Genomic DNA, 23,110 nt, shown 5'->3' on the forward strand with positions numbered 1-23,110 from the left:
AAACTCAAAAATGTTTTTTCATCAAACCCATACGTGTGGGGTATCTATAGGATAGGTCTTCAAAAATGATATTGAGGTTTCTAATATCATTTTTTTCTAAACTGAATAGTTTGCGCGAGAGATACTTCCAAAGTGGTAAAATGTGTCCCCCCCCCCTGTAACTTCTAAAATAAGAGAATGATAAAAGTAAAAAAAATATATGATGTATATTATCATGCAAACTTTCACTGAAAATTGGTTTGAACGAGATCTAGTAAGTAGTTTTTTTTTTAATACGTCATAAATCCCCTAAATACGGAACCCTTCATGGGCGAGTCCGACTCGCACTAGGCCGCTTTTTTTATTCCGCATTTAAAATAAAAGTCAAATGATTTATTCACCTTAATTTTATTCCAAAATAACTAGTGCAAGAATTATTTTAATTCAAATCGATTTGAATAAGAATAAAATTTTTGCTTTTATTCTTATTCTTATTCAAGTTAATTTTTGCCCAACTCTGGTACCTAGCGGTCGTCGGTAAAAGGTTTGAATAGGCTGCAGTAAAAGTTACTTCCTTATTACCTATGTATATATGAACGCATAGGCAGCTCACAGCTGATACGTCACATCAATATCCACTTGTGTTTTGTCCATTTCGATTTTTTGAAATCGTAACTTAGCTTGTCTTTCGACAAAGGCTTCCCTTTATTACAATAAAGTAAATTTACAGGATACATATTATATTAAACATTAAAAACCTAACGTTGCGTGGGGCATCGCTGGATTGCCAGACTTAGCCGCTGAGCGAAATATTCGCCCGCCCGAAAGTCACCAGACAGCCAGACATGTTTAGCTGAAATTTCTTTCGAAAGTTTAGCTGATTACAATATGTTTATAAATGAATATGTCCATTAATTAATTGAGAATGTAAAAGTTTCGTGGTTTTCGAGATACTTAATCGAACTTTTCTGTCTTTTTTAATACCTAGCACCTTACTGTACGAGTAAGGTTTTATTTATACATGAAGGTACATACAAATGAAGCAATATTTACATAAAACCTAAAAATAACAACTAAAACTAAATATAAAACAGCAGCGTTTAAGGGAGAGAGGTCATGACCCTCGTTCAGGGTCTTTCCTGATGCAGAGGCTGTCCATCGCGGTTCAGCGTGGCCATGCGGCGAGCGTGATGGGCACCTTTGCGTCTGGAAGGGCGCGGGACGAGTTTTTTGACTGAGTTATGGCTTTGTTGAGTTTAGTTTTAATTTAGTTTATAGTTTAATGTATTTTTGATGTAAATTTGTTAATTTTCTTATTATATAATAAATTTTTACTTTAATATATAATATCTCTCCAAAGCTACCCGCTTCTGGAATGGAACTTAGAATGCTGGCGGTGTTGCCCCTTTGAACCGCCAGACTTAATCTTTGAGCCAAGAAGGAGCCCGCCCTGTGGTCGCCCTTTCGCACCTTACTTAAGGGCCTACTGCAGCCGCGTCTGGCGCTTCGTAAACCACGCCCGCTAGTTCTTCCCTCCCCGCTAACACGCACACATGGAAACGCTTCGCGCCGCACGTGAAGTTTGTGTGACCTTTTAACACCATCTAACGTTACAGAAGTTAACTACCATTATACGCGGTCGCTGCGGTCGGCCAGAAACTTAAATTCGGAAAAAATTGAAACAGATGGCGTTGTTACTTGTTCATAATAGCAAACAATAAAATAATTAATTAATAAACCTGAATATTTATTGTTGTTTTGGAAGATGTTAACAGCATAGAAGCAGCAGCGTATATAGCATATAAGTTAAGAGTATTGATAATAAGAAAATAGCACAAGAACAGAAAAGAGATTATTTTTGATAAAATATGATGAAAACAGATTTACTTGATTACGCGCACCTGAGTTTGCGGTCACTAAATGCAAATTTCAACCTTATTGTTATGGGGTTACAATACCCCTGGGGTTGCAGGCGTCCATAGTCGTTATTATTATAAATGCTTTGGTTGAAATGCTTTTTAACCCTCGAATTTTTCATAGGTACAGTCTCCTGCAATAATATGTTACTCTTCGACGGCCGCAAAAATATGTGACACGCTCTTATGGCTCTACAAATAAGATCTAACATGATCTACCGCAAAACGGCCTTCGGTGTGTAACATATTATTGCAGCTGACTGTACTCGTATTCATTGTTGTATAGGTAGGTATTAATATCTTTTATCCGATCGATTTGCATTTATTTGAAATAAATCACAGTGTTTAGTAATTATATGTTTTATTGAATAAGAGATTATTTAGGTATGTAATGAATACAGGGTGCCTTTTTGAAACACTCATTTTTAGGGTTCCGTAGCCAAATGGCAAAAAACGGAACCCTTATAGATTCGTCATGTCTGTCTGTCTGTCTGTCCGTCTGTCCGTCCGTATGTCACAGCCACTTTTTTCCGAAACTATAAGAACTATACTGTTGAAACTTGGTAAGTAGATGTATTCTGTGAACCGCATTAAGATTTTCACACAAAAATAGAAAAAAAAAATTTTTTCGGGGGTTCCCCATACTTAGAACTGAAACTCAAAAAAATTTTTTTCATCAAACCCATACGTGTGGAGTATCTATGGATAGGTCTTCAAAAATGATATTGAGGTTTCTAACATCATTTTTTTCTAAACTGAATAGTTTGCGCGAGAGACACTTACAAAGTGGTAAAATGTGTGTCCCCCCCCCCCTGTAACTATAAGAGAATGATAAAACTAAAAAAAAAAATATATGGTGTACATTACCATGCAAACTTCCACCGAAAATTGGCTTGAACAAGATCTAGTAAGTAGTTTTTTTTTTAATACGTCATAAATCCCCTAAATACGGAACCCTTCATGGGCGAGTCCGACTCGCACTTGGCCGCTTTTTCTGGATAATTTTGAATTTCAATTGTTAGGGGTGCCTACATTATTTTTTAATACATTTTACAACGACAACAAACAAAAGTTCAAATTCGCCGTATTTTTATTACCCGGGTCGATCGCAACAAAATAGAAAATCATGTTTTTCAAATCTAAGCGTTATTGTAATTTATCTCAAATAACCAAAAAGTCAATCTGACTAGAACTTAAAAACGAACTGAATTATTTTAATATGTCGATTTTTCTTGGTGACCCAGGAGAATTTTTTTTTGTATCCCATACAAAAAGAGCGTATCCCAATCGCGTATCGGTTTTGGTTTTTACTTATAAGTGTGAAAAATATATTCTACCATATACGAAGGATGTGTGTTTTTTCATGTTTTATGTGTCTTTTTGTACAATAAAGTGTTTTACTGCTACTAATATATCATATTAACGATTAACTAAAAAGGTATTTACATCTAATTTAACTGGTAAATTATTAAAGTCCGCTAAAATTAATATATACCTATTCAAAAAAATATTTGTTAATATGTCCCAAAATCATGGCTCATTTTTTAAGTCTCCTGACTTACCAAACATATCGCAACGAAGGCAAGGGTACAACGCGGCATCGTGAACCTAATAACGTAACGTTTCAGTTACTTTTTTAGTCGCCGACCATTTTATCCGGGGTACGAAAAGAGGTATTAGATCTATCCTGGGTCTAATATGTTATAAAAACATAGTTTTTTGAAAAATGTTCATAGGTAGTACACAAAATTTACATTTTCTTTTAAATGTGATTTGGGTCATCGTTCTCCCTGGTGACTTTTCTGGTGACCCAAGAAACATCAATTTTATTACGACTCAGGAGACTTTTTTTCTATACACTTTGATTTTTTTGATGCGCTAATTTTGTAATCTAAAATAACTTTAAACTGCTGATATACTTATATCACTTTGCTGATAAGTGGAAGTGGAATTGAAACTTAATTTATTGTTCTCTCCCTTGACATTTTGGTATACATTTGACATGCTGCAGTGCACTCCTAACGTTAATAAAGACATAATTTTTAGAAAAAGCTTGAGGAAAACTCACTCTTGAGCTTAAAACGATTAAGTCCTTATCATATTATGTTAGATTTTTAGTACAGACCCCAAATCAGTGAAAATGTCTCTTAGCCAACTAAATTTGTCTCTGGGAAAAGTACGATATCCCTAAAAATTGTACGTACATTTCGCATTTTTCTGAAGGAACGGAATTCATAAATTCGGTTATTATTATTTTTTCAGATTACTTAATTGCATTGACATATCACCAAGATAGATAGAACATTTAAGTTACCAGAAGAAAAGCATTTGTGTTCTTTTATACAGTGTGGAAAAAGTAGGTTCGATTCCCGGGCGCGACTAAGCGAATTTAAAAAAAAAAACAACGTGTTGCATCCCGGGAGTGCCGACAGAAGTGAAAACTCAATGACTAGTCCAAAATGTCTGCAGCACTATGTATAATTGACCCATCCTCCTTTCTATTGAAAACTTTTGGTTCCGAAATTGCTGGTCAGTGAGCTTGTTTAAAATTCGAAATTCAAATTTATAGCGTTAATTGTTTAAAATTCGAATAGAAATTGTAAAGTTACCTTGCAGACCTCGCATATCTTTATATTTGCTATATCTAAATATATTTGGTCATGATATTTTGAGTTTTATTCACCAGTACTAGAGTTCACTTTTATTAGCGATTTCATCAAGATGTAGCTTTATTGAATTATATTTGAGTGATATAAAGTTATAATACTGTGAGATCCTCGTATTTCAGCCCGTACAAGATTATAACCTTTTTCATGTAATGTCATTGAGTTTTTCTTTATTGATTTAAATGCCATCTAAATGATTGGCCATCTAAACCTTACGGTCACATGATCGCCTTACGCTGTCTCGAGTTTATCATTTTTTCCCCACCTCAAAAAGTGCCTAGCGCCGCTAAAGAAGTTTTCACTTCAAACATCTTTGAATGCAGTTGTTTCTTTAAAAAACAATAATGTTTCATTTAAGTAAAATGAGCAAACTTAAGGTTTTAAGGCACTTTCCCTCCAGGGCCCATAATTTTTTTCCACCCGGTAGTAGACAACTATTTTTTTCGACTAAATGAAGTTTTATTAGATAAATCGTTGATCACATGGTTCGTTTCACACATCACATCAAATCGTTTGTCATCACAATCTAAATTTGTCAAAAGTAATGAAATTTATACCAAAAAAACATAAATAAAACATATAAATTCAACACATTTTTTAAATAAAAATCTTTCTCGATGATATAAAAAAGAACATCGACAAATTATGTTCAAAGAATTAATATCAAAACAGATGTCATAATTAGGATTGGCTACTTTAAGAAAGGGACAGAGAAATTTAATCCTCTCGCTTTGCACGTTTTTCTCATTCCTCCTTGTCAAGCCAAAATAAACTATAAAATGATAGTAACACAGTACATTGTAATATTCACTTTTTCCACGGTATCATGTCATTGTAAATTACGAGTACTTATGTGAAATTGTAGTGGCGTGCGACTTTCAAACCGGAGGTCACGGGTTCGAACCCCGGCCCGTGCAAGTGAGTTTTTGTAAGTAGGGACCTTTTTTTAGTGGTACTTAAATATAATAACTTTTCGTATTATTGAAATAAAATATTTTATTCAAACAAACTTAATAATATAATAATTAAAACGAATAATATCAATTAGTTTTTAATATTTATTCAATTATTTTAAATTATTTGAGCATGAAACATACTAGATTTATTTTTATCATTACAATAGAAAAAAAGCAAAAAATATATTCTTATAGATATTTTATTTTCAAACAAAAATAAAGCAAAAAGTTACGGTTAGATTCTGATGGCTAAATACCAAACAGCTACCGATACATTTCAATATCTGTCGAAATTTCCTAACCCGTTGTAACTGACAAAGAGTATAGATTTCGACGTAGCATGACGTAGCCTAGCAAACACGCACACATGCGTAACGTATAGGCCTGTAAGAAGGCACCATCATAGGTTTACCTCCGATTCCGTTACTACTCAATGGAGTTACGACTCAACGTTTATTGGATATTACAATTTTACGTATTTCGGAGCGCTGCGCGAAGTGACATAGGTCTTACCTCTTTGAGGCACGACGGCCATCTAACATTACTGGCATAAAGGATGCATTTATGACTTTGACGCATGACAGAAAGAGAAACCGAACTGCGTAAAATGGGCGTTTGCTGTTGAATTCATAAAATCAAAAATCGATAATAAATCCATCGGTAAAGGATAATAAGTTAATATTTAGTTCTTTGAAAGTTAAGACGAGATGAAAACCTTTGCTGTAAGGTGGGTTGTGCTGGATATGGATGTGTTTTCTAGTTGCACGAAGCTAAAACCGAAAAATGAACACGTAAGTTTGGATTTATTTTCTATCGAGAAAATTTTAAGCATTCGTGTTTCGATTACTACGAAATCTCTTATCATATAGTCAAGAAACATATATCCGAAAATCACTACTGTTTGTTTCCGGGGCTAGCCACTGCCACCTTTCTAAGATCCTGTTATTTTTCGATGCACGGCCTTAACTTTAATCACCATCTAGGCCATAATATATTTGTTTGTAAAAATGTAAAATTAACGCAAGTGTATGTTAATTCACATCGGTCTTTCCTACTACCAAAATGCGAAGGCTGAAGGTTAAGATTTGCATTCCACACGTGCGTGCTTCCCGCAACTTCTCTATTAGTTATGTATGCGAGGTTTAAGGCCCATTTACATTAAGTATACAACTTTTTTGCAATTTTCATACAATATAATTGAGGCAATTACATGACAAACTAACATCCAATTTAGTTGACTTGTAGCTTACTTAGGGCTTAGGGTTATAATAAAACCGGATGAGGCTTATAATTTAAATACAAAACAACATATTATTTTATTTTATTTTATAGTTATAGTTTGTGTTTTTTATTTTATTTCTAGTTATATTATAATTGTATTAATTTGTTTGTTACCCTAATAAAAGCTTTAGAGTTTATATCAATTTCCACATATTATATTATTTAGACTTTAGTATTTTATGCAACCGTTGGTTAAGAGAGGTCAAAAAAGGCTAGTGGCGTGAGTAACAATTTGAGGCGAAGCCGAAAATTGTTAATAAAGACGCCACGAGTATTTTTTGACTCAGTTAAACAACGTTGCATACAATACTTTTTCTACGACCAAGCACTTACAAATAAACCTTACGTGCTAATAGTGTTGTTAGTATTATTTATTATATTATATTATTGTATTTTTTAAATTGTAAATTTAACAAATATTTTCGATTCAAGAAGTAGCAAAAATGGAGGGTACGGGCGGGAAAAGAATGAATGAATGAATGAAATAAAAAAAACACGTCTATGGTTCACTTATTTATCAGAGATGACATTTAAAATAAGGTTGGCAACACTGTATTTCATTCAATATTTTTTAAGTGGTCATTAAGTACATGAAGTATCGTAAAATCGCCAAAAAGATACTGCGTGTAAGCACAAATTCTTTTTTGGGGAATAGACTAAATACTTGTCTTGACAACTATAAGGTAAGGTTTTAAAGGTGTGTGCACGACCCTTTAAATGACAAATAAAAGTACGGGAGTAGAAAAATATTTTTAACTAATAGGAAATGCACAAATTAATAATCTATCTCTGCCTATGTAAACCTCACACCGTGTGATCCTTGGAGGATACAACTAAACGGAGTAGCCATTAACAGGCTTTCCCCTCTGTCGAAAATAGGCGGCCAACGGTCATACACAATGTATGGACTGACGTTTATCTGACATGGCTATTTTTACGTTACGCATACATTTGACGTTCCCCTCCCCCGCAAAAATCGGCAGACTGTTTTGTACAGAAAATTACAGACATGGCGTCTCCGTTTGATTATATCTCCAAGGTGTGATCTGTTATTTAATTGCCTGCAACGCTTCTACTCCATTTTTGCGCCAAAATTTTAACGTTAAATATAACGAGAAACTTGCACCTTTAGTGGGTAAAGGCAAGATAATCATAATCGTTTGTTGCCGTCACGAAAAAAAGGAGAGCGAATAAAAGTTATTCTATCTCATTCTCCTGTAAAATGTTAATTCCTTGGCAAGATCTTAAATATTTTAATATTGCCTACATTTGAACAAAATTGAATAAAATTGGTTACGCTTGATTTTATTGATAATCATAATTCTCATATTTCAAACGTCAAATTATTGCTTTAATATTTTAAACGTGAAAATAACTTATTTACTTTTAAATTTTTAAATTTCCCTACAATGTTTCAGTCGCATTATGAATATTGGTACCTACTTTATAACATTCATTGACCGACAGCGGCAATGAAACATAATTATTGCTGTCTTCTAACTTGGAAAAGACAACAGAATGAAAAAATAAACCCCGCTTAAAATTAATAACAATAAAGAACCTTTAGTTGGTCAAACCAACTTGTCAGTAAATAAGATAAAAAAAAACTATACTCATCGTTTTCTTTTGAGTGCTAGTACTAGTGTAAGACAAAGATAGTATGATTATCTCTGTCTATTTTTGATATGAGACAGTCCTTTGACAAACTATAGGCTTGCATTTTTTAAATGATTGCTTTAAAAAATATTGGGTAAAGGGTTGATATGCTAAATGTATGATCCACACAGTTTCCGCAGATTTCAGGGGGCCTAGCCAAGATGTTCTTCCATCGACAAACGCCGAACGAAAAGAAAAAAATATCAAAACCCCTAGTGTAAATGTATCAAAACCCCTAGTGTACATTTCATCGATAGCGTGACTAGCGTTCACGTTTGCTATGGGTCTATTTTTTGTATGGGATTTTGAACAGTCCGCCAAGCGTGACGTTTTGGAAACTCCCATACAAAATGAGACTTAACGCAAACGCATAGGTACGTCACGTCCTCACGTCACGCAATCGAATGAAATTTACACTAGGTTAGGGGTACTGGGCTAACCGCAAAAATCGAAGTTCGCAAATCGCGTGCATTTTTCTCTGTCACTTTAATTACCCAGGTAGCATTTATACGTCATTATGACGTCCGTTTACGGTACTGCTCGACGTAAGAGACGTCATTTCTTGACGTCGGGGGGTCCCAGCAGATGACGTCAATTAGTCACAGCCTCAAGACGTCAGTTTACAGACGTAATACTGACGTCATATACTGACTTCATAGGGACGTTACTGGGCCGTACATATTAGGGCAGCCACTGACGTTGGAGTGACGTCATATACTGGATTCATAGGGACGTTACTGGGCCGTACGTATTAGGGCAGCCAAGAAATTGGAGTAACGCGCTCTGCTGTCGAATCCTAGGACCGAATAGCCAACTATCCGGTTCGAAGGACCATGTACGAGGTTCAAAAATAACACTGTATAAAACTACCACTTCATTTACTATTTACACTACTGTACACTGTACAACACTCACTAATGCTTTTGAATTGACGACCTATGGTTCCTCGAACCTTATATATAAGCCCGGAAAAATCTTAACACCGCGTTGTAGAACAGACGCGTTGGGAACAAAGCGCCATCTCTTGACTTATTTGGTAATAAATTTTCTATAACAACAAAATTTTACATTTGCTAAATTGTGAATTTTAATGCAAAATATTACAAACATGTTATTCCAAATAATTTTACAAATATTTTAGAGTTAATTGCCAACAAAAATAACCATAATCTATAAATGAATTATGTGAAAGGTACGTCCTGATAGTGACTCCAAATAGACGTCACTGAAACGTCATGTTTGTGACCAAAAATGTACATCCTGACAGTGACCCCAAATAGACGTCAGTGAAACGTCAACTTTAGACTAAAATGGTACGTCCTGATAGTGACCCCAAATAGACATCAGTGAAACGTCGTATTTGTGACCAAAAAGGTACGTCCTGATAGTGACCCCAAATACACGTAAGTGAAACGTCAACTTTGTGACTAAAATAGTACGTCCTGATAGTGACCCCAAATAGACGTCAGTGATACGTCGTATTTGTGAACAAAAAGGTACGTCCTGATAGTGACCCCAAATAGACGTCACTGAAACGTCTTGTTTGTGTTGTTACTCCAAGAACGAACTATTGTATTATAAAAAATAATGAATAGTGAATACATTTTTCACCTTACGTCCATGTGACAGTAGCGAAACGGTCAAGCCACATATTTTGACTAAGGTGTAGAGTTTGTGAAGTTAGGGCTTGTAGAGTTAGAAGCTTGGCTCTACAAGAGATCTGATAACTTTTTGTCAGTGCGAGCCTTATGGTTTCGTCTTGGCAACATTTTACATGAAAATGTTTTTGGTGGGATTCTCTTATTTTAGAAGTTACAGGGGGGGGGGGACACACACATTTTACCACTTTGGAAGTGTCTCTCTCGCAAACTATTCAGTTTAGAAAAAGATGATATTAGAAACCTCAATATCATTTTTGAAGACCTATCCATAGATACCCCACACGTATGGGTTTGATGAAAAAAAAAATTTTTGAGTTTCAGTTCGAAGTATGGGGAACACCAAAAAATTATTGTTTTTTTTCTATTTTTGTGTGAAAATCTTAATGCGGTTCACAGAATACATCTACTTACCAAGTTTCAACAGTATAGTTCTTATAGTTTCGGAGTAAAGTGGCTGTGACATACGGACGGACAAACAGAGGACAGACGGACAGACAGACAGACATGACGAATCTATAAGGGTTCCGTTTTTTGCCATTTGGCTACGGAACCCTAAAAATCAGCATCGTCACTTGACTCACTTGGCTGCGAGTTGGAGTAAAAAAAATTTTGTACGTCGAAGCTTGGACCACCCTGTATAAGTAACGGTCTTAATGTACTTGTGATGAAGGCCTTGCGTTGAACTGCGCACTCAGTTCACGAATTAGTTGTTTTTCAACTATTTGCGTAATTAGACTAATTAGAGTAGGTATGGACTGTTTGTGACCCCTGCGCAATGAATAAACTTTGTGGAGAAGCGACATTCCACGTGTGAATGCGAGACTAGCGGGCATAAGCTCGCAAGTTCATCTGGAATGCGATCTCGAAGATATGTATCCTAGAGTCCGACCAAGCTAACTTGGCAGCGATTTTGATTGCACAGACTGTGCGAGTGTTATTTTGAACGTCATACTTCTATGAAATTAGATAGAATACTCTTAATTGGCACACCTCAGTGAAAGATACTGCTTAAAGAAAAACAATTGATTAAAGATAGAGGCAGGCAACAGGTGGTATTATCGCTAAACCTTTGGGTAGCGGAACCAAGGCATTTGATCGAAAAGAGTAAGTATTACAGAAACGTTATGAAGCCTACTTTCATCGTCGGTGTCTTAGAGGCGTATTATTATTATTCACATCACCTATTCGGAAAAGGACTTTTTCACTTCTCATGCTCAAAAAGTGCACCTTTATGTCGTGCGTAGACGACATAAAGTTGCTTATTATGTTCTAGAGCATAAAGTAAAATCATCTATTGCGACCCTTATTGACCTAGCAATAAAGTCCAAAATCTGCCATACAAACTGCCAGCCTTGCCGGCGCGCCCGCGCCCGATAGGCGCGCTTCCGCCCGGCGTGCCTCGCGCCCCCGACCGGCCCGAATAAAATTTTCTTTAGTCTTGAATAAATACGGGAAAATAACCTAAAATATTGGATATTTTTGTATGTATATTTTCCTCGCAATCGAAGTGAAAAGCAGAGTGTACAACAAGGGCATAAATGTCCATTTTTACCCTCGTCTCCTAGTTCATCTTGCCATCTCCAGACAGTGTTTCGACATTACATAATGAGACTGATAAATAAATATTATATATACATACACACTTTATTGTACATAAGACAGGGTAAGATACTACAATTAAAAAGAACTCTAATAAAAAGACTTACAATTAGTATTTTTTTTATTAAAATAACAGCGTACCTAGTGATAATAAAACCACTAGAGTTAAAAGCGTCCAAAGGCTGCCATGGCCACTTACCATCACGAGCCGCGTGCTTGTTTGCCACCAATTTATAAAAAAGCGTCACCTCTTTACGAATAATCTGTGTTAAAAATCGTACGTTGACGGTGACTATAGGTACCTACTCGTATATAGTATACTAAACAGTGGCGTTATATTTTTCGTCTTAGTTCATTATACTTACGTCTTTAGTGAAGTGTGTAATAGTCAAAGCCGTTATGGATCGCTCCCATACATAATCCAAAACATTTTATTAAACTATGAGTTTCATCACATATGTCCCTTGAGTAATTATAAACATTTCAATTCCGGGAGGCAATAAGAAATGTGCGTCTAGTCGGAGAGAGCGGGGTACAAAGATGGCCGCCACCCTTCATATTTAAAAAAAAAACTATTTTCTTCCTGGTGGCTACTAGGGCAAGTTTGGTATTATTTTCGTATAAACCGAAAACGTAGAATTCATTGCTGATATTAGTTTTTTTCAGTTTCATAGTAATTTTACAAGAAAAACGTAAAAAGGTGAAAATGTTGGTTGGAGATTTTTGCTTTGAGAGCTAATAACTTTGTATAGTGACAAAAAATGTAATACAAAAAATACTATACTAAAGCGCAATTCATGTAGATTCTAAAAATATACACGTTTATTAGTGTCCTAATGCAAAAAGATGGTGAAAAAAATTAATGACCGCAACGCGGGTAGCTGGATTCGCGCTGGACGGTGTTTATCTTACAAAATGGTCGAGTACGAAGTATCTGCTTATACTTAATATGTTAAATTTTATGATGCCAAAAAAATACTTTCTAAATTTATTTATAAAACAATTTAATGTCAGCAGTTTCTGGTACTCAGACATAATTCTGTGCACTTTCATTTTCTTTTAATGCAGTTGCAACGATTTTTGCCACGTCTCCTGCAACGAGTGAGTTCCAGGCACACACTTGCGACATCGGGTAAATCTGATCAAACAGGAGTCCATTCACTGTCTTCCATTCTCCAGCCCCAAGAAGAAGGACTCGGAAGCTTTTGGAGAGGCACTAAGGCTTGTCCCCAGACATGGACTCCTTGATATATAGCCCGAAGTGTGTGCTGGCGAAGAGCGGCTTTCGTTGGAGAGATATTTTCTAGCGGTCTATCCCTCTTTGTAAACAGATATTTTATCCATAAAATCTTGGAGTTATTCTTACGTCATTCGCTACAAATAGGTACTTACGCTGAACTCCCGCACTCGAAATGCTTAGAAATACTCAAGGAACATATGTGATGAAGCACATAGCTTAATAAAAAAAATTGAGTCATTTCATAACTGCCTCCAGTATAACTGCTGTGGATCATTGTTTAGTGAAATCAATGTAAGTGTCTTGTCTATTACACATTACGTAAAGACGACGTCAAAGATATGTTACATTGACAAGCAAAATACAAGACAAGCAAAATATAACTGTAAGTAAAGTACCTAAGTATTACTAGATTTGTAATTTTGCACGCCATGTACTTACTCTACGCAGTTTTTACTTGTGGAAACTTGTAATTGGCTCACTGTTTCTATGTTATTACCTAACTTGTTACTCTAGCTGTAAGTTTTCCTAACAAATAAAAATAAAATAAATAAAATAAAATTGTACTTCTGAGGTTTAGTCGATAGATTCCGCATTTGAAGTTATTCCAATGACCGTACACTTTTGTAACTTACTTACTCTTATAATACCTACGGCGAAAAATTTAACATTTTTGACGTGGACTGTACGGCGATTTGTATCTTCAGTGGTATCCAGAGTTAAAGGTAAGGGTCGTATACATGCATCCTCGGTAATGCTAAAGCAGAGAAAAACGATCTCGAAAAACAAACAAAAATAGGACTAAAAATTCGGTCAGGCGGCGTAGCACGGTCGCGTTTTTATCGCTTGTCACCATGCCTGTCACATTCTAACAAGAGTAACAATTTGTATATAAGTGTGAAAGGGACGGGCATGGTGATATGCGATAAAAATGGAACCGTGCTGCGCCCGCAGGACTCACGAGAGCAATAAAGTTTCTATTTATATGCTTTTGAAAACTCTGATGTATTGAAACAGGTTGAAATTCCGTGCAAAATTGCTTAAGAGCCTGTAGCGAACCTCTTTGATTCGCTCACCTCCGCCTGCGAACGCAGGCCGGTAAGCCAATTTGATTATTGTGTGTCAACTCACTGACTTTGTTTTTTTTTCCAAATAAAAATGTAATGCGTTTTTAACTATTGAAGATTAATTATTTATATTTCTCTATAATAGTAGTCCCACAAGCCCAACAACGTGCACACTAGCGCCACTGCTAAATAATCGTGATTATGTCAATTTAACGAAAGATATTTAAAAAAGGGGGCCGCTACGTACTGTATTTTGTATTAAAGTACCTTTTGAATACATCAAGACATCAAACTAGTTTCTATGTTGCTGGATTCCTCAATCTATAAACTCAAAACAAAAACGGCCGTTTTAACTTTGGACGCATAGATTGACGAATCCTGCTACATAGAAACTAGTTTGATGTAGGTATTTAAAAGGTACTTTAATACAAAATACAGTACGTAGCGGCCCCCTTTTTTAAATATCTTTCGTTAAATGAGTCTGGCTAGCCAAAAATTGTTGACAGATATTTCCTTCTTGTATCACCAATTGTCTATGATTAAAAAAAATTAAAAGTTAGTTGTCAATTTATGTCATTCATTCAAATTGTTTGCGGTTTATAAGGGGTTTATTTTAAATAATATTAATAATGTTTATACTGAGTGAGGTCCGCAAACTAGTACCTATTTAAGCTCGAAAATAATTACGACAATGTGCGAAGTCGACGTGTAGCGTTGTATAACGAAAAACTGCAATGTTTACAAGTTGTAAAGAAATGTAAACAAATTAGGAGGTTGGTGCGCTATAAATATTCTGATACTTAATACTTACTCAATAGTTTGCCTGAAACCATAAGACGCGAAAACAAGAAGTCGAAATTTAAATCTATGTTAAAAAAACATTACCATGATACTATGTAGTAATTAATTTACCTACTTTAAGTTATATTAAGTTACATATTAACCAGAGACTGATGACCCCACAGCCAAACTCATTGTTGAGTTTTGCGGGGCTATGATTTTAGTTAAGAATATCACTGTACTTTTATTAAATAGATTAAATAATAATAATAGCATATTTGGCATAGTACGACTTAAGTAAATTTTTTGGTGATGGATTGGATTAATATTACGGTATTATCGAGCTAGGACTTATTTACGCTACATTTCATTTTTCGCCTTGTTGCAATGGTATATGGTGAGAAAGTGTAAACATATGTATTTATCTTTGACTGTACTTTACATAGGGGTAGAAATTATGTGAGCTGACTTTGAGTGCACGTCAACGTATATTTAACTTATTTCCTTATATTAGGTACCTTAGGGGTCGTCCAGAAATCATGTGATCATATTTGGCCTATTTTTGACCCCCCTCCCCCTTGGTGATATTTGGTGATTTTAACGCAACCCCCTCCCCCCTGCCTTAAGATCACGTGATAATTATGATGCGGGTAATTTTAGACACTAAGCAAGTTTAATTTCGTTTCTTCTGTATTGTGTATATGTTCAAGATGCTATCTCTCAATAATAGGCATCGTAAAAATCTGCTTATCACTTTTGTATATAAAATAGAGTGGATTTTTATTTGATCTGATTACATTTTTGAGTAATATTGTTGATTATGGCTTTCCCGCTTTGAAAAAAAAAATACACGTGATATCTTCTCCGACCCCCCCCCCCCCATCATGATAATTCGTGATATTTTCCTTACCCCCCCCCCCCCCTCTAAACGATCACATGATTTCTGGACGACCCCTTACGTGTGCACAGAAAGTCAAAAACATTTTCTAGTATCAAAACTATAATTCCTACTACACAAAGTGTGACCAGCCCAACATTTTTTGAATTTTCCGCCAAAAATGTGTGTAATATTTTAGTAGCCAGACTCGATTATTTAGCAGTGGCGCTAGTGTGCACCTTGATGGGCTCTTAATCTTTTGCTAATTTGTGGATGACCCCTAACTACTTTAGCGACCCCGGACCTCATTATTATACAGCGCATGGAATACATACATTAATTATACACACGCACGCATTTCTTTTTTTTTTATAGTTATAAATTCCAAAGACAAAACGTTTAATAAAATCTACCAAAGCTATCACTGAGTAACACAACTGAAAGCGAAATAGGGTAATTCGACAGTAAATAGCCACCCTGAACTATAAAATGAATTCTATTCACTTATAAACAGAATTCATTTTAATATAAGGTTTCAATAACTGGCCAGCCTTCAATAACTAGCCACGTTATACTAAAATGATTTTTGTTTATAGGTGAATAGGATTCATTTTTAGTTAGTGGCCCAGCGCACCTCCAGAATTCTTCATCATCATCAAGGCACATATTGTAAGTTTATAGCAATTTCTAACTAATTTACGAAAGTGTTTTATACATATCTGTTGTTTAGTTAACACTTGACCTGTATTGTTACAGGTGCCTTTTTTATTTAAATAAATAAATATCCACCGTCGTCCTGGAGCCTGCCTTTAATCTCCACCATCCCAAGTGAGGCTCACCATCCGCCCCCTCACATTAGGTCCACATGCGCGTTCCAACGGCGCGTGCCAACTAGGGTTGCCAGATGGTCGGGATTCGGCGGGATTCTCCCGATTTTAGCAAGTGTTCCCGATTCCCGACAAATTGAAAATTGTCCCGAAAATCAGCTTCACGTTATAAAACAATAATTTCAAGTTCCGAACTGTCGTCGAGCGAGCAAGCGACCCGCGTCGAGCCCGTCAGCGCGCGCGCGGGGCGCGCGTGGTGAGATTGGGCAGAGCAGCTGACGTAGTGCTAATAATGTAAAATATCGTTGTTTTTAATACAATTAATTTAATTTGAATGGTTTTTTTTCCCGACCTAAGGCCCAAAATCCCGAAAAATTGATATTTTTTCCCGATAATAGCGCCTTTCGATCTGGCAACCCTAAAGCCAACTAAGTCGGCTAACCCTGGAACGCGCAGGTGGCCCTTATTGAGCTTACTGTGGGAATATTTATGTACATATTTAATTTATCCCCAGATCGGCATCGGCCCGTGACAGCGAGTCGCCATGTTGTGGTCGCTTCTCCTCTTGGCGGCGGCCATCGCGGTCGCGCTCTACGAGTACATGCGACAGAGGCGACCTCTGTACGAGTTCAGCAAAGCCTATCCTTTCGGCTTGCCGCACTATCCTCTCATCGGCCAATCGTATATATTCAGGGGCACAGATGAAGGTAAGACGAGGTTATTTTGATTTAAGTTCAACGTGAAGACCTGCATCTAAAATGTATTGCTGGGGAGACCGTTGTAGGGCAAGAACGTGCGTCGCTCAGATACAGCCAGAAAGTAAGAGCTTCACTCCTTCTGCATGGCCCCGTAGACAACATGCCAATCGCTATCGAACGAAACGCAACTGTCACTGTCACACTAATATGGAAGAGCGATGGGTGATACAGAGACACAAAACGATTCGATGGCGAAGCGCAAGCGATCGTCACCTTGGCTAGGCCACCTGCTCTGCTCTGGCAGCCAAGCCAAGGTGGCAAACGCTTGTGCTACGATAACGAAACGCTTTGTGTCTCTCTATCACTCTTTCATATTAGGACGACAGTGACTGTTGCGTTTCGTTCGCTACGGAGCGTATGTAAACGATTGGCACGTTGGCTACGCACCCTGCTCTGCTTATTTCTGGCTCTGACGACCTTTTGTAAGTGGAATATGTGTACAAAAGCAAGAGCTAAAAGCGACGTAAGAGCTTGTAATGTATAATTTATACATATTATACGTAAATATATGTGTAATATGTATGTATAAATAAATGAGTATGAGTATGAGTATGGGACCGTCAACAACTCCATCAACTCCTGGATGTGTACAGTGCAGAGGAAACACGTGTCGAGTTTTTTGTACTTTTGGTGGGGGTTTGTTATATTTATTTGCGTATTTATTTTTGCGGCGGGTGGTAACATTAATTACATGTAAAAATACGCAAGTAAGTATAATGGATTAGCACTGATTGATTAGCATGTTATTATTTCGCGGATTAGCAAAGTAATATTTTTGTTTTAATTACTACTGTCATTTTGACTTATTATGTATTTGAAAGAAAGGGATAAAACATAAATTACCTAATTGAGGCTTATAAAGTTTTATGAACAGGGGGGTAAATTAAATGTGTGTAACACATAACACTTTTGGGCAAACAGTATTAATCTGTACTTTTATTACTAACATAGGTATCTTAGGTATTTCTTTACATTACTTAGCGCCATTTGCACCATCCCACTCGGGGTTATTACCGTAGACCCAGTGACAAATTGTACTGGTAACCATGGTAACTTCAGATTTAATCGGTTAATCCCGAGTTAGTGGGATGGTGCAAGTGCACTAAGTCGGTGTTATTGCTTACCTTTTCAGACCGAATGAACTCATTTATCAAAATGGGCGACGTGTCGCTTAAAAACGGAGGTATCACCACGATGTGGCTGGGGACCAAACCATACGCAAGTAAGTCATAAACCAGTTATCATGATGTTATGAATGAACAGTTATCATGTTATGAAGTTATGTTATGTTATGAAATGTCACGTTAATATGTTAGGCTATATCTCTAATTGAATCAAACCTGACTAGACCGTAAATTAACCTACCTACCTCCCTACGCTTTTTCCCCCAAAGTGTACTGTTTTCACGGACGTCACACTAAACTAAATCAATAGGTAGGTAGGTTAGGTTCGTTAGGTAGCTTCAGATGCCCGAAGGGCAAACCGCCTAGAAATAGGAGCCCCGCTAACTCAGGGTAAGAAGGAAATGTTCTCGAAAATATTGATTTTCAATATATTGTCATTGAAATGAGATCGTTCGATTAAAAGTGTATTAGGACATGCGTCTTTAGGAATTTCGTACATTAGACATTTTTATTTTCGATGTTCTGTTTTAGGAATTTCGTACTTAGGAAATGTGATTTTAGAAAGTATGCTATATAACCATTTAAGATACGTATAAGTATGTTCATATGTTCCTAATGCTACGTACTTCATTGGTTACTTCATTTTTAGTTTAAGATTATTTTACAGTTTGGCGAAACATTCGATTAAGGTACTTACAATGTTGTAATCTTTCTTACATTTTCAATAAAAAAGGAGGTACCTATCACAACGGTGGCTGGCTGGTTGGGGACTAAGCCATACGCCACCAATTCCAAACCAATTAAAAAGTCATCAAAGCTCGGTCTCCCAGATATTCATATTAATTAATACTGTAAAGTAAAAAGTCTTCTTTTTAGGGTTCCGTAGCCAAATGGCAAAAAACGGAACCCTTATAGATTCGTCATGTCTGTCTGTCTGTCCGTCTGTCCGTCCGTATGTCACAGCCACTTTTTTGAATTAAGCGCAACCAAAAGAGATTTAAAAACGGAAATTTCATAGGGATGATAGGGACCATCAGTCCATTCTTGCGGCGCGCTCATTCTTTCTTCCGTGCCATTCTTCGACGCGAGAGGTTAGACCAGTGGTGTGAAAAATTTTTTTCATGCGGGGGGCCAGAAAGTTTAATAAATTTCAGAGGGCCAGAATTGCTGCAAAAATGCATTGTTAGAGTTCCGTACCTCAAACGGAAAAAACGGAACCCTTATAGGATCACTCGTGCGTCTGTCTGTCTGTCCCCCCATTTATCTCCGAAACTACTGGAACTAAAATTTTGAAAAAAATACACAAAGTAATTCTTTACCTATAAATGACAGGAAATGCTATTAAAAACGTGCAGTCAAGCGTGCGTCGGAATTAATTACTTAGTTTTTGATCCGACCCCTGCGGGTTTTTTAGACATTGCATTCACGTTCCACATAAAAAATACATTATACTATACATTATACATTATTATTATTTATTATTTTCTATTTTGTGTTTGTGCTCACGAATAAAATTATTTCTATTCTATTCTACCTATTATAAAAAAATGGGTAATGTACGGAACCCTTGAAACGCGAGTCCGACTCTCACTTGACTGTTCTTTATTATTTTGCGGGCCATATAAGTAGTATTTTCTTTTCTTTAGACGAACTGGCGGGCCAGATAAAATCCTTTCGCGGGCATTGATATAGTATAAAGAACTGGATACCCAATCAGCCGCCAAAAATGGCCCCACAAAAGTGATGTCAAAACAGATCATGCATTACTTTTTCGTTTAGTCTTGTTTGAAACGCTCAAATGTGAAGTTGTCAACAATTACGAAATGTGCCGTTAAAATATGTAAAAATAACAATGATAAAACAAGGAAAAAGGATGGAATGTATTTCTTTCGGTTAGTTCTTTGGATAGCATTACATAATTTATGTAATCTGGTGGTAATTTTATGGTTTTGAATAAATTAATTTGTTAGTACCAAAGAAGGGATGTTAAGGAACAAAAATCTAATGAGTCGATGTGAGGTCAATATTTTTTTATATTTTTATATGGAATTCATAAGAAATAATATTATGTTTAAATTCAAGATTTCCAAGAAAACCTATGCGACGTGCAAAGTGGACTGCTATTTAATTATAGCAAGAGATAGGGGTGATGCAGTTTTAAACAAGGCAAAACGGCACTTGTGTGTTCGGCCCATTTCCCTGTTTCCGACATATACACCACCAATAAGGGCTTATATCGACTAACTGTAAATGCTAAACCTGTCGGAACACAGTGACAACCACAGGATTTTTTTTATAAAGTATAGGTAGACTTTATAAAAAAAATCCAATCAGTATCTAAATGTCCCCGTGCACCCGCGCTATGAGTAAATGTAGATCTTAAATACACAGTTATTTAATAAGTAGAATTTATTTCAAGGAAATTATTATTTAAAGACGTATACTTACGAATTAAAAATTTGATTTGTTTGAATTTGAACCACGAATTAATTTTATTTGAGCTCCCGATTAAATTAAATTTGTTTTATTTATTACTTCAATTGGTTTTCCTGTACAGTAATACATATTAAAGTGTACCAAAGTGACTCCATTCGTTCATTATTCTCGTTTGACGTTGTTTGACGTACATACGTTACGTAGTGCCATCGGACTAAATTTTTTAACAGTGTTGGTACTTATGTTTGCAAATTTGACACTTAATGCTTACGACATTAAGCTCTTTTCTGTACGAAACATTTATCTTGACTCAAAATTTACGTAAGCGTTTTTATCATCATTGCAAATGGTGCGAAACGTCATTGGGATCCACATTTCTTGACGTTTTTGTTCTGCTTTGTGTGTCTATTTCTTTTATATTAAGTCAGTGTTCGCGGGCCGTACTTTGCCGACCTCTGGGTTTGACTCTAATGTGCTCTTTCGTAATTAGTGATTAAAGGGTATAGCCGGGTAAGCATGGCCAAACTGCCCTGTAGCGAAAAAAAAAATTCCGTTTGCTGGATTATTAACATATATATATGTAGTGCTTTCACCAAAAATTAAGCCTCAAATAAGCACCAAAAATTAAGACAAAATAAGTATATCAGTAAAATAATTCGCGTTCTAAATTCAAATTGCGTTGGGAATATAACTTTCTAGTGTAATAACGTACAAGTTATTTTGTATGAAAAACTATTATGGGATGTTACAAATTCGAGTTTTTCACACTGTTAATCCCGATTTTAATTTTTGAAAAAAAAAATGTTAAACATTATTAAATTCTACATGAAATATGTAAATTTGATAACTGTCGCAATCTAGCACGTATTTATTTTATTTTTCTGAAAATTTTCAACTCAATTTTTTCAAGAGATAATTCAACATTTTTTTTTCAGTTTTTTTTAAACCTGAAGCATTTGAGGCTTAATTTTTGGTGAAAGCACTACATCATCATCATCATATCAGCCCTTTATCGCCCACTGCTGAGCATAGGCCTCTCTTCTAGTACGCCACTTGTCCCGGTCCTGAGCTAATCTCATCCAGAAGTGACCCGCAATCTTCCGGATGTCGTCCACCCAACGAGCCAACGGACGCCAGGCGCTTCTGTCATCCGAAAACGGCCACCATTCTGTTAACATTTTAGTCCACCGGCCATCACTCTGCCTAGCAACATGTCCTGCCCAACTCCATTTTAGTTTGGTAATGACGCAACCCACGTCTTGCACCTTGGTGCGGCGACGGATCTCGACATTCCTTACTCGATCTTGAAGCTTGATACCGAGCATGGCGCGCTCCATGGCTACACACACACACATGGCTAAGCACTACATATATATAGGTTAATAATCCAGTAAAAGGAAATTTTTTTTTTGCTAAGTGTAGTTTGGCCAGGCTATACCCTTTGAGCATTTCGGCAGCCATCAGCGACCCTGAGCTGCTGGAGGTGGTGGCCAAGGCGTGCCTGGAGAAGGACACCACCACCATGAAGTACCTGAGGTCAGTCCTCGGCAACGGACTCATATTCGCTCCGAGTAAGTTTTTAAATATATTTCGTTAAATTAAAATAATCACGATTATTTAGCAGTGGCGCTAGTGTCCACGTTGATGGGATCTTAAATTTTCGACGTAGTTACGTAATGTCCTTTTTTGTGTGCTTACTATAGCAACTGGTGTTGTAATGTAGCACCAGACACTGAGTGCGCTTTGTCTGCCTACCACGCCTGGCTGGCCTGGTTACGCTATGGCATTATTTATGCTGCCCCCTACAGTTCATGCATCCCTCCTATTTTCCGGCCTTTAGAATGTACTCTTGCTCCACAGTTAAGATCTGGCGCCCCCGCCGCAAGGTAATGGCGCCGACGTTCAGCATGAAGAACCTGCAGGAGTTCGTGACGGTGTTCGACAAGCAGAGCCGCATCATGGTGGCGCAGCTGCGCGCGCACGACGGCGGGGGGGACTTCTCCTTCTGGGAGTTCATCACTGCCTACACTTTCGACGCTATCTGTGGTAAACACATCAAACACTGCCATACTACTGTAAAGCTGCCATTACAGAACTAACGATTCGTTGCCCTAGTCATAGAGAAATATAGTAAGACAAGAGTGCTCACTCCATACATCAGACTATTAATTTCAGTGTCTACATCTAGCATCGAGTAGCGGAACTATCAGTACTGCTACTTGACAATAGATGTAGCAGTACTGATAGTTCCGTTACTCGATGCTAGATGCTAATAGTCTTTTTGGTACTA

At 36.7% G+C, this 23,110-nt stretch overlaps 1 protein-coding gene across 1 annotated transcript in view; it reads left to right on the forward strand.

Moving 5' to 3' along the window:
* The first annotated feature begins 17,046 nt into the window (after positions 1–17,046).
* The window catches only part of LOC134659513 (cytochrome P450 4d2-like), a 33,726-nt gene continuing 27,662 nt past the window's right edge, over positions 17,047–23,110 (forward strand). The window contains exons 1-4 of the mRNA XM_063515172.1: positions 17,047–17,209; positions 18,393–18,482; positions 22,278–22,391; positions 22,681–22,866. Of these exons, the coding sequence (XP_063371242.1) occupies positions 17,047–17,209; positions 18,393–18,482; positions 22,278–22,391; positions 22,681–22,866 (553 nt within the window). The remainder of the gene's footprint in view (positions 17,210–18,392; positions 18,483–22,277; positions 22,392–22,680; positions 22,867–23,110) is intronic.

This window comes from Cydia amplana, chromosome 25 (assembly GCF_948474715.1).
Source record: "Cydia amplana chromosome 25, ilCydAmpl1.1, whole genome shotgun sequence".
Taxonomy (NCBI): domain Eukaryota; kingdom Metazoa; phylum Arthropoda; class Insecta; order Lepidoptera; family Tortricidae; genus Cydia; species Cydia amplana.